The 13020-nt window shown below is 40.4% G+C and overlaps 1 protein-coding gene across 3 annotated transcripts in view; it reads left to right on the forward strand.

The window, feature by feature from the left end:
* Positions 1-13020, forward strand: part of tspan9.S (tetraspanin 9 S homeolog) — a 227307-nt gene that overhangs the window by 195675 nt on the left and 18612 nt on the right. For all 3 annotated transcript variants that reach the window (XM_041587649.1, NM_001093585.1, XM_018254298.2), the window contains 2 exon segments: positions 4161-4352; positions 9114-9188. In XM_041587649.1, the coding sequence (XP_041443583.1) occupies positions 4161-4352; positions 9114-9188 (267 nt within the window).

Consider the following 13020-nt stretch of genomic DNA (forward strand, 5'->3'; position numbering starts at 1 on the left):
GCCAGCTTAAGTCTCTTCTGCCTACCCATGGTTCTTCTAGATTCCAGGATTCCGTTTTGGAATTTTTGAACGATTTTGGATGTTTTTTCAAGTTTAATATATAGATCACACTTTGTTAATTGGCTGAATGCAACAAAAATATGGATTTGGTGCATTACCAGTTTTCTGCTGCATAGGCACCAGCACTTTCAGCCTTCAGAACTCTACAACTCCCTTTAAAAACGACAGCGAATTTTTAATGAATTTTCGGAAAAGTTGCTTATGTTGTTGAATGGGTTTACATGTCGTTTAAATAGCAAAGTCTACTAGTTCTGCTGACCACTTTCTTCTTTAGGCATTATTACAATTGGCAACATAAAAATGAAAGTCGTTTTAAAGCCCAGATCTTTATTATCCAAACAAATGACTGCGTAAGTCAACAAGACAGGGATGGAAGTAATCTCAATTTAGTATACAAATAAACAAATGTCTGTACATCCCCCTTAGGTATTATATCACTCACCCACCCCAATTTTCATTTCCATTTACTGCATATTGTACAATGCAGTGGCAAGATTACCTTTGTACCGATGCGCCGTCCAGTCCCGCAGCAGAATTTATAGCACAGGCTTATTCCGTTGTGTGTGTGTTGGAAACATTTATTTTGTGGCATGTGCTCACGTTGGGTGTTTTCTGTCTGCCTCTTTGATTAACAGGAGCTGCATTGAGGAGCCGGGGGAAAATTGACTAGAAGTGCAAAATTGAATTGGGTTGGATATTTTTTTTCGAGACGGGTTTCTTCCAGTTCATAGACCTCAGAGTATGAGGATGGTGGGTTATAGGTCTTCACAGTGATCAGCAGTCATGAGGATGATGATGATAATTAATGGTGCAGGTCTAGCATTCTTACTAAAGACATGTTTCAATTTGTTGCTTGTCTCAAAATTTTCTCTATTTGTCAAACATACAGGCATTCAGTGTAATATCTGGTAATGTTTTTTTCTTTCTCCATACAAATAGCTTGACATGGTGCTAAATGGTTTCCATCAGAGCCATAGAACTAGCACCTTCCATCCTAGGCAAATACTGATTAATCTATTACCCTGCCTGCTGTTCACTCACTCACAACACCCCCCCCTCTTCAGTCCACACACCAAACCAACCACCACTTGATCCAATCATTTCCCACTGTTGTTGTCCTCTCAGCTTGCTCTCCATCGAAGTGCACCTCCCTCCAATTGCGACCAAGGTACAGGCCTTCTCTGCAGAATTATCTGTACATGGAATGCTAGGTCTATCTTTAACTTGGTTGAAATGTCTCATCATGCCAGCCATCACCCTACTGCATCCCAATTCATAAGCCCTAGCCAAAGCAGGGCTTGCTCTGATGTTCTTCATCAGAGCAAGGGACATGGATGTGCTAATCTTTCAGAATTAACCTATGGGATTCAGTAGGGTGATGTTGACTTAACCAGGCAGGTCAACAGACAAGCCAAAGGGATATGACTGCTGACATCATAGAAATGCTGAATCCAAGTTGCCCAGTGGTGAGCACTGTTGTAGAGTGTGATGGTTTCAGCAAACTGTCTCCAATGAGCTAGCTGCATAGGAGACTATTAAATGATGGGAGACTTCCCTATGGTAATCCATCACTAGTAAGCCAGCTGGGTATCATCAGCTGCTTCTACTGCAGGTTAGGGATTTTGAGTTCTACTTGACTGGGCATGGTTGTCATAAACAATACACGAGATTGGTATCTAAACGATAGTTTCCCCTACATAGAAGGATAATCTGAATAAGCCTTTCTATAACATGTCATAGTTTAGCCAGTTCTGAAAACTGCTTTTATATCTTCGATGGCTTCTCCCTTCCTTTGTGGGCTTTTGGAGAAGTCCTTTATAAAAACCACTCACTGGAAGGGCAGCCCCATTTGTCCAGGTTTATAAAGTGGCAATAATGGCAATCTACACAGTCAAGTACAAACGTTCTGCTCGGTCTTAACATCATAATTCAGTTAGTGTTTAATGGCTCTTCACACTTTGATCTGAAAAGTAATGTTTATGATACGACACGCAGGCAACTAGGCTCCAGTCGATACGGCTCTCTGCTCAACCTGCAGAATCATTCTCAGAATGTTAAATGTGCAGAATTAGGAAGCAGTTCTAGCTGAATTCCTTTGGGGACCTGTGCTTCAGTTCTTTCTAGACAACTGAAGTCTTTTGGAGCCTTTGTCAATGATAAATGACAAAAAGATCTGTATTTCCTACTTGCTTTATAATTCAAATGATGCCTGCCTGTTTATTTGTAAACATATTTTATATATATATATATATATATATATTTTTTTTTTTTTATACTGATATGTAGAATGTGTGTGCTGGGCATACCAATATTAAACTTATGCTCCAATGGCTCCTTATTAGCCAGAAGCTTATATAATTTAGAGATAATTCTTTGCATCCAGTTGTACTCAATATACTTGTGCCTTCAAGTCCATCTTTTCCTTCAACTCCAGGTTTTCCTTCCACTACCCCATTTGCACCGTGCTGGTCAACTGCACACATTTTGCTCCTCTATTCCACCACACTCTACCATAGTTTGGACAAAGGAAAATGTTCACAACCACCTCTGCTGTATCTGTAGACCATCCAACTCAAGGAAATTGAGAGGCTGTCTTGGCAGCTTGGAGTTGGCTTAATGAGTTCTTGTTCCTTCTGCCTTTCTTGTGTAGTATTGAATCCTTTACATCGTAATATTTCTGTAGCTTTCTAGGTCCCTTTTTTTCATATTTTAGGACTGGTTGTATCTTTAAGACCTTCTCCACTTGTTTTGTTTAGTTCCTTCTAATTAAATTATAAGACATTCTGCCATACGAAGCTTCCTTACTGTGGCCTTCAGGTATTCTTTCATTTTAAGGCCTTCTGTAGTTACGGAGATATTTACTCTTACATTGGAAGACGTAGGTATCCTTCTATAACCTTCAGCTGCCTATTACATGTTAAGACTGAGTTCCTTACCCTGGCATTGGACAAACTTCTCTAGTTGTCTACGAACCCCTTCTTCTATTACCTTCAGCTGTTGTTTACATTATAACTCTCTCTGCACTGGTCTTATTGTTCCGTATCATTACATTATAAAACTTGTAGTTTCCTTATTGAGTTGCTTTTCCAAATACTGCAAGACCTTTTGCAGGAGCCTTACTGAATGTAGGTGGCCATACATGCTACAATTACAATCTTTCCCGTGGCCATTAGTCATAGGAAAGATCTGTCATCCACTTTACTAAAGTTAAGAGCTGAATCGTCAGATATGCAGGCAAAAATAATTCTTTAGCTCTATCTGATGATTTAGCATTGGGGCACCTTCAGAGGTGCCCAATCAAAATTTTCTGTCCTGCCCGCTCAACTAGATGACCAATATCCAAGGCTTTTTACTGATATTGGTCGCCTTGTCTCCCACCACACATACACCAAGATCTTTTGTACGATAATATCTGTATCTATGGCCACCTTTACTCCTGCCTGCATTTTAAGACAGATATCATTCTATATTTTCCTAACCAATACAACAGTATTCAGCATAGTCTAAGACAGAGGTCCCCAACCTTTTTTTTTTTACCAGTGAGCCACATTCAAATATGAAATGAGTTGGGGAGCAACACAAGCAAGAAAAAAAAAGTCCCTGGGGTTTCCAAATGATGGCTTTGAGCAGCAATTTGGTAGTCCCTATGTAGACTGGTAGCCTACAGGAGTCTGTTTGGCAGTGCACCTGGTTTCATGCAACCAAAACTTGCCTCCAAGCAAGAAAAATAAGCACTTTTTTTGGGGCCGCTGGGAGTAACATCAAATGGGTTGGTGAACAAAATGTTGCTCGTGAGCCACTGGTTGAGGACCACTGGTCTAAGATATGCACATTTGTTGGAGTATGCTAGTAGTCACAATGTCTGAGAATGCTAGTAGTCACAATGTCTGAGACCTAAGTAGGAAAATTGTGTTCTAAACCTGCTTATGTCGCCCATAACACCTTTTGCCATCAAATGCAAAGGAGACAGGGGAGTCATTCAGCAGGGTTCTAGAGTTGCAGTTCAGAGATCTCTGAGCAAAAACCAAATCTAGCCTTCCATGTTTTTTTTCCTGGGATTATACTGCATTATTATAACTTCCTTTTCTCTTCTCTTGCAGCTGTGCGGCTGTGGACTATTAGGAGTGGGAATATGGCTGTCCGTTTCTCAAGGAAATTTCGCAACGTTTTCTCCCAGCTTCCCATCTCTGTCAGCTGCGAATCTGGTCATTGTGATCGGAACAGTCGTGATGGTGACTGGCTTTCTTGGCTGTTTAGGTGCTATCAAGGAAAACAAGTGCCTCCTTTTAAGTGTAAGTTACTTATATTCACTCTCACTTCATTTTGGCATCTATAAGTCAGGCTGCAGTTGATCTGGGGGATTCTGTAGGATCCAATTGTAAATATCTAGTAATCAGAATAATAAGTATTCAGAAGATTTCTCAAAAGGAATTTTATATATTATAGCGTATGTGGGTTACATTTAAATGATTGCCCTTAATTACTACAGTCTATCCCCAAACCAGGTTTTGGGTGACAGATGCTCACAACTGCCATGTGTATGGGATCTCTGTAAACCATCAGGTGGCGCTACCATGCAATATCAATCTGACTGATCTTCTTTTGGCTGATCAGTAGAATTAGTGCTACCTGATTGCTCTTCTACACGGACATATTGCACAATAAATGACTGACTCAAAGGCCAAGCAATTGGGTTACCCAAAAAAAGCAGCCCGTATGTAACCATCTTTATTCTGTGCTGACAGAAGTTGCACACCATCTTAAAGGGATACCGTCATGGGAAAACGTTTTTATTTTTTCAAGATGCATCAGTTAATAGTGCTGCTCCAGCAGCCTTCTGCACTGAAATCCATTTTTTCAAAAGAACAAACAGATTTTTTTATATTTAATTTTAAAATCTGGTGTAAGGCCGGACATATTGTCAGTTTGTCAGGTGCCCTCAGTCATGTGACTTGTGTTCTGATAAACTTCAATCACTCTTTACTGCTGTAAATTTGAATGGTATCACCTCCCTCCCCCGCCCCCCAATAGCCTAACAGAACAATGGGAAGGTAACCGGATAGCAGCTCCCTAACACAAGATAACAGCTGCCTGGTAGATCTAAGAACAACACTCAATAGTAAAATCCAGGTCCCACTGTGACATATTCAGTGACATTGAGTAGGAATAACAACAGCCTGCCAGAAAGCAGTTCCATCCTAAAGTGCTGGCTCTTTCTGAAATCACATGACCAGGCAAAATAACCTGAGATGCACCTACACACCAATATTACAACTAAAAAAAATACACTTGGGTTCGGAATTAAATTTTATATTGTAGAGTAATTTAGAAATAAAAATCACGACAGAATCTCTTTAAAGCTTTATGGACATTTTTCATGCACATTGGCACCCTACATATAATTGCAGTGGAGTTGGGTGCTTGCTTGTAAAATAATATCCAAATGTATCTGCACTGAGAATCGGCATCTCTTCTATTGACATTAGATGTAAAACTTGACCGTATGATGACCAAACAATTTGCAATGTTAAACCACACCATGCAGATAAGTTGCGTCCAACTTGGCCAAAACGATTCCCTTTTCTCAGTATAGGGAAAACCAGTTGATTGTAATTTTCCATCTGAGCCTGGCTCCAGTTGAATGGAACATACCACCTGAGTGTTAATTATACCAGATGGCATCTTTATTTGTACCACCCTGCTCTAGACGACTTGTAAATGAAGTGGTAACATACTGAAACCAAATATGCCATACTGAACAATGCAGACCTTTTAGCCGTGCGTGTGTTCTTCCATCTGCCCATGAAGGGCACACATTTCAGCGGGAGACATATTTACAGCAGGTGATAAATTCAGCCTTCCTCTAGAAACTGCTTTTTTGGGGAAGGATTCTGGCCAGGGTTAACGACCGTCAGTGTATTCACCGCCTGTCTATAAAAATGAAAAAAGGCACAAAGGTGTCTTAAAAATGTAGATGTCATTAAACATAGAACTATAAACGAGCAAGCTGTCAGACTGTAATTTTTTTATTGTACATTGTGATCCTACGCTCATGAGTTTCTAGTTTGTTGCGTTAATTATAATTTTGGCTTTTGAGCACTGTAAAAGACCTCAGGTCACCAAAGTAGACATCTGCCATTGGCATGACCCACAGAGCTTGCACTCATTGTACCAGGGCATTTTTATCATCCTTGCTGTAACTATAGGAAATCCATGACCCAATTGTGTGCAGTGTTAAACGTCTTTCATGTACTTTGTAGGAACTGTGTTAAAATACACAAGCAATCAAAAGTGGCAAAATTGACAAAATCAAGTGGCATTTTGAAGCAGTGGTGTCCTATTGATCTAGATGTTAGAACTCAACTCTTGTTGCATTTTAGTTGTTAAAAATAGTATGTTTTAGGACAGTTGGGTAAAAGCGGGGTTTTTAAGCTGATTGCTCATTTCAAAAGCAGGCATTTTGGTCAGATTTGGTCATGGACAGGCCTGGACTGGGAATCAAAATAGGCCCTGTCATTCCAAGTACACAGAGGCCCAAACAGACCCCTACCAGCCCACTATATGGTAACTTTCTATGGAGCCATACAGCAGCCCCTCTGGCATTTGCCAGAACCCACAGATTGCCAGTCCGGGCCTGGTCATGGATGTGGAGGGCCAACAGTCTTTTGTCGAGTGATTGGTTCAAGTCTGGAGCTACTTCCTCAAATCTCATTGCTTCAATTGGGCATTTTAAATTGGTCCAATTGGTACCTAAAATGTAATGGTTTAGGTATACAAACTCCTGGTTGTTCCAGTTCAGTCCTTGAATTACAAGGAAGGGTCCTATGCAGACCCATCAGACAAGGAGAAGATTCATTACCTAATATGGACCTTACTGTAAACTATTTCCAAGGATTTTAAATAGTATTTGACTAATAATTCATCAGATAATTCTACTTTTGGGCCCATAGCCATGACAGCATGAGTTTCATTCAGTGTATGGCAAGCTTTAAACAGATTTGAAAACCTGAGGAACCACTGGAGTATTGAACCATAGCCTGGTTGCATTGGGCTTTGAACAAAATGGTTTTAGCTTTTAATCGCTTTACTACTAATTCATTAAGTTGTTGGTCATATTTTTAGCCATGTTTGACAATTTTTAAGAATGGAGTGAACTACTGGTCTGTAGGTTTAGGGTAAATTGTCTGTTTTGGAAATTGTCATGGTCAGTGTGATACCAGATATCACTTGAGTAGGCAAGTTGGGCAAGTAATGGAACCCAAGCTGAGGAAGAACATCTGGTAGATCTCAGCTAGAGGACACATGAAAACATTTGATTTACAGTATATAAAGTGGGAATGTGCAGCTCAAACACCAAAACCGCTCAGAACTCAAAACCACACATAGAAAAGATAAGGATTAGTCATGACTCCAGTGTTGAAGAAGGTGCAGCATTGTTGCCTTTACATTGAAAAAGGAGATCCCCGCTGGGCAGCCAACCTCTTAAAGACATAAATATGTATTTTCTTGGCAATAATGTAATGAGACATGTGCATCGGTGTAGATACGAAGAGCCTTAGGTAAGCAAAAGCTACATGACTATTTTAACTAGAAATAGTTTCCTTTTCCTTGAGTGTAGGGAAATCAAGGAAAGAGACAGGGGAGAGGGCATGAGGACTGATGAGGGAGGAGTGAGGTAGAGCTCACAAATAATGAAGGATCCAGCAGGGGTATGGAGATCTGTGGAAGTAGCTACAGTATGAGACGGTGTGGAGAGCACAAGGAGATCAGGGTTGAAACGTTGAGAGTTCACATTGGTTGATGAGGTCGGAGAGTCACACATAAATTGTGGCAGAAGCAGAAAGAGGTCATGAACATTGACAAGGATGTGGGAACGCACCAAGATCGGGGCAATAATGATGGAGAGAGCAGGAAGACCTATGAGGGAGTGAAGCCAAGTTATCAGGAAGGTATTGGTAGCTTAAAGCTTGGGTCATTAACCAGCACAGTTAGCCTTTGTTATTCAGACCTCAACCTCTAATTCTATAGGTGACATAACTTGGGTGTAGCTAATACATTCTTGAAAACTAGGGATCTCAGTAGCCATGATAGAGAAATCACTGGTCTATTTCAAATTGTAGACAGACACATGATTGGCATAGGGTTATGTGTCTATGTCCTTCTGGTGTAGGTGGGACCTTCCAGAAAAAGAATGAAGCTAAAAAAGTGTGTGAGGGGGGAATCAAGGTAGAGCTCACAGATAAGGGACGGAACCAGCATGGAGACCTAGGAAATAACTATGAGGGGTATGGAGATCAGTCGAGTAGGGTGAGCGCAAGGTGATCAGGGTAGGAATTTTGAGAGATTGCAGCAGAAGCAGCAAGGGGTCATGTAGATTGGTAAGGATGTAGGAAGCGCACAAAGATTGGAGCAATAATATTTGAGAAAGCAAAGAGAACTATGAGGGAGTGAAGCCAAATATTCGCGACTCAGAGTTTAAGTCATTAACCAGCATGATTAATCTATATGTTACCTCAACCTCCAATCCTATGGGTGTAGCCAATACCTTCCTGAAACCTAGAGATCTCTGTAGCCATGATAGAATTATAACTAGTCTTATTTCAAACCACAAACAGCCACGTGGCTGTAGGGGCCATGTTGTATCTACATTCTTCTGATTTAGGTGGGACAGTCCAGAATCAGAAAAGCATTGAAGCTGAATGAGGACCATGGTGCTAATAGAAGTTACTGGCCCCACAACGAAATTTGGAGAATTTCGAGAAAATGGTCAGTGTTCCACTAGGTACGCCATATTTCTCAGGCCCACTAGCAGATGCAAGGTCTCCTTCCTCTATCGTTACTCCCTTTGAATTTGGGATGCACCGAATCCAGGATTCAGTTCGGGATTCTGCCTTTTTCAGCAGGATTCGGCTGAATCCTTCTGCCCGGCCGAACCCGACTCCTATTTTGCATATGCACATTAGGGGCAGGGAGGGAAATCACATGACTTTTCGTCACAAGGAAGTAAAATAAATATTCACATCACCTTATTGTTTCTCTCTTCTGTCTTTCAGTTTTTCATCATCCTGTTGATCATTCTTCTAACAGAGCTGATCCTGCTGATCCTGTTCTTTGTGTATATGGACAAGGTAAGGTTATCCCTTGTGTCCTTGTCATTGGCTGCGTCTCTTGACCAATCACTTTCCATTCATTGCTAAAGGAGAATCATTGCTGCGTCTGAATTTTAGCATTTAGAAATTAAACAAGATCCTTGTTCTTTAAGGGAGACAAATGCGACGAAGAATGCACATTCATTATATTATGCAGGCACAGATGTTACGTTCTCGCTCGGCGTTTGCATCCGAGAAACAATGTAATTTTTCTATAGTAATTTGAACAAATTGGAAATAGGAAACAGCTGTTACTGGGATTTGTTTTCCTTTGAGTGAATAAGACAAACAAGACCTGGGGCAAAGATTGAACGTTGAAGCCCAGAAAAATGGCAGATGGGGGGCGGGATCATGGGTGTCAACCTATAACCCTTGCTGGACTGCAACTCCCAGTATCCACTTAAGGACTAAAGATACAAATTATGGAAAAATCTGTTATCCGGAAACCACACATCCCGAGCATATTATAGCCATAGTGTTGAGTCGCTGATAATAATAATTTTGGGCCCCCCTCCCAAAAAGTATTTTGTCTATCTGGGCACTGGAAACTAGGCTGTGGTGCTCACACTCTAATGGCTTTAGTTAGATAAACTCAGAGTGCGGGTGGGGGATATGCATCCTGGAGTGCAATTGGGTCTTTTCTTGTAGTCGGAATTCCCCCTCCCCATGCCTAGAGTGTGATGGTGTCTTTATATAAGCCAGGCTTGTTTTAAAGGAGAAGGAAAGCTACCAAATTAGTTTATTTCCAATAGATTAGCCACTATAGTGCAATCTATAACACTATATTTATTCTTCAGAATGCTCTAGCATACCTGAGTAAACAGCTGCAGAAACTCTCTCTGTTTGTTTAGGATAGCAGCTGCCATATTAGAGTGGTGTGACATCACTTCCTGTCTGAGTCTCTCCCCTCTTACTCATAGATAACAGCAGGGAAGGAGAGGGGAGCAAACTGAGCATGCTCAAGCCCTAGCCCTGGAGGTTTAAGCTGAAAACAGGAAGTCTGATACAGAAGCCCATGAGTACACAATAGTAGGAAAGAAATGCGGTGTTTCTTTTGACAGAGGACTCAGAGCAGCATTACTTTGAGGGTTTACTGGTGTATTTATATAGACCTTTCTGATAAAGTTTACTTAATTTTAACCTTTCCTTCTCGTTTAAACAAAATTATATATTCTAGTATTAAAAAGTTAAGTTTTAACTTCATTGCCATGGGAATCTTATGACTGTTGGAGCTATGGAGCAATGATACAGGTATGGGACCTGTTATCCAAAATGCTCAGGACTTGGGGTTTTCCGGATAACAGATCTTTCCGTAATTTGGATCTTCATTCCTTAAGGCTACTAGAAAATCATTTAAACATTAAATAAACCCAATAGGCTGGTTTTGCTTCCAATAAGGATTAATTATATCTTAGTTGGGATCAAGTACAAGCGACTGTTTTATTATTACAGAGAAAAGGGAAATAATTTTTAAGAATTTGGATAAAATGGAGTCTAGGGGAGATGGCCTTTCCATAATTTCCAGATCCATACCTTTATGAAATCTTTCAGCCCCCTTTTTGTCATCACATGACCCCTTTATGTCCTTAAGTCACCTTTTATTGTGGCCGACTAAACCATCTAACCCCAGGCAAAAGGAAGAGCTACTATGGTCTAAATTTCCCTTTTTTCAATATTAAAAGTGTAAGGATTGTAGAATGCCAAGCCCAGCTAATCATATACGTACCCTATAAACTCATAGCAAATTGTGACACTTGCCTGTCATTATCTCACCGTTCTCGGTTGGAAGGAACAAGTGCCGTCACCTAAGAAGTTCTTTGTTGTGCCGGATTGATAGAACGGTATTTGCATATCAAAGGGAAGGAGCAATTACATGAACGATTTGGCCTTCTGTTTGGGAGACGACTCTGCAAAACAATGTCTACGAAGCATTGAAGGATGTAATGATGTTGGGAAAAGACTTCAAAGGTGTTCGGCAGATTAGTAAATAAAGCAGAAAGAAGCAGAATGAATTGTTTTAGTAATGGGAAAAGGAAATAAGGGTAAGATTAAAACCATAGAAATTCTACATAAACGGCACGATTTGGTGGCCTATGACATTATTGGGTACAGAGAAGTCAACCACACCAATTCCCGAGGCAGATCCATTAATAGGACTTGTCTCTTACAGGCATGGGACCTTTTATCCAGAATGCTCCGGATCTTGGGTTTTACAGATAACGGATCTTTCCATAATTTGGATCTTTATACCTTAAGTCTATTAGAAAATCATGTAAACATGAAATAAACCCAATAGGCTGGTTCTGCTTCCAATAAGGATTAATTATATCTTAGTTGGGATCAAGTACAAGATACTGTTTTATTATTACAGAGAAAAAGGAAATTATTTTTAAAAATGTGGATTATTTGGATAAAATTGAGTCTGTGGGAGATTTCTACGTTTCCCGATAACAAATCCCATGCCTGTATTATCCAGTTGTTTCTTTCTGACCCAGAAATATTCAGGAAATATATCAGTTTTTAAGATGCCAGTTTAGCACAAATGACAGATACGGTGCCCAATATCTGCCTTTGAGAAACAATACAGTTAGATGAAGGCCGTGCCCTCAATTTCAAAGGATTACAGGGGGTTCATCACTTACCAAAGTTCTTGTGCATTGATGCGGATTAGCCACAATTGTGCTTGAAATGCTGGAATGCGCAACTGTCACCTTGGAAGTAGCTCCAGGGTTCCCAGACTTGTTAAAGCCATACAGCAGATTGAGTCTATGGGAGATGGCCTTTCCATAATTCGGGGTTTCCCCTCGATAATTAATCCCATATCTGTATTTGTCAATTGTTTTTTTCTGCCTGGCCCAGAAATATTCAGGAAATATATCAGTTTTTAAGATGCCAGTTTAGCGCAAATGGCACATACGGTGCCCAATATCTGCCTTTGTGTTGGCAAATGAAAAGAGAAACAATACAGTTAGACGAAGGCTGTGCCCCTCAATTTCCAAGGATTATAGGGGTTCATTATTCTTGTGCATTGATGCGGATTAGCCATAATTATGCTTGAAATGCTGGAATGCACAATTTCTAACTGTCACCTTGGAAGTAGCTCCAGGGTTCCCTGTCTTGTAACAGCCATACAGCAGATTGAGTCTATGGGAGACGGCCTTTCCACGATAACAAATCCCATACCTGTATTATCAAATTGTTTCTTTCTGACCCAGAAATATTTTGGAAATATATCCTTTTTTTATATATCATTTTTAAGCTGCCAGTTTAGCACAAATGACAGATAAGGTGGCAAATATCTGCCTTTGAGAAACAATACAGTTAGCTGAAGGCCGTGCCCTCAATTTCCAAGGATTACAGGGGGTTCATCACTTACCGAAGTTCTTGTGCGTTGATGCCGATTAGCCACAATTGTGCTTGAAATGCTGGAATGGACCATTTCTAACTGTCACCTTGGAAGTAGCTCCAGGATTCCCAGTCTTGTAACAGCCATACAGCAGATTGAGTCTATGGGAGACGGCCTTTCCGTAATTCGGGGGTTTCCACGATAACAAATCCCATACCTGTATTATCAAATGGTTTCTTTCTGACCCAGAAATATTCAGGAAATAGATCCGTTTTATATATATATATATATATATATATATATCAGTTTTTATGCTGCCAGTTTAGCACAAATGACAGATACGGTGCCCAATATCTGCCTTTGAGAAACAATACAGTTAGATGAAGGCCGTGCCCTCAATTTCCAAGGATTACAGGGGGTTCATCACTTCAAGTTCTTGTGCGTTGATGCGGATTAGCCACAATT

Source organism: Xenopus laevis, chromosome 3S, assembly GCF_017654675.1.
Source record: "Xenopus laevis strain J_2021 chromosome 3S, Xenopus_laevis_v10.1, whole genome shotgun sequence".
Taxonomy (NCBI): domain Eukaryota; kingdom Metazoa; phylum Chordata; class Amphibia; order Anura; family Pipidae; genus Xenopus; species Xenopus laevis.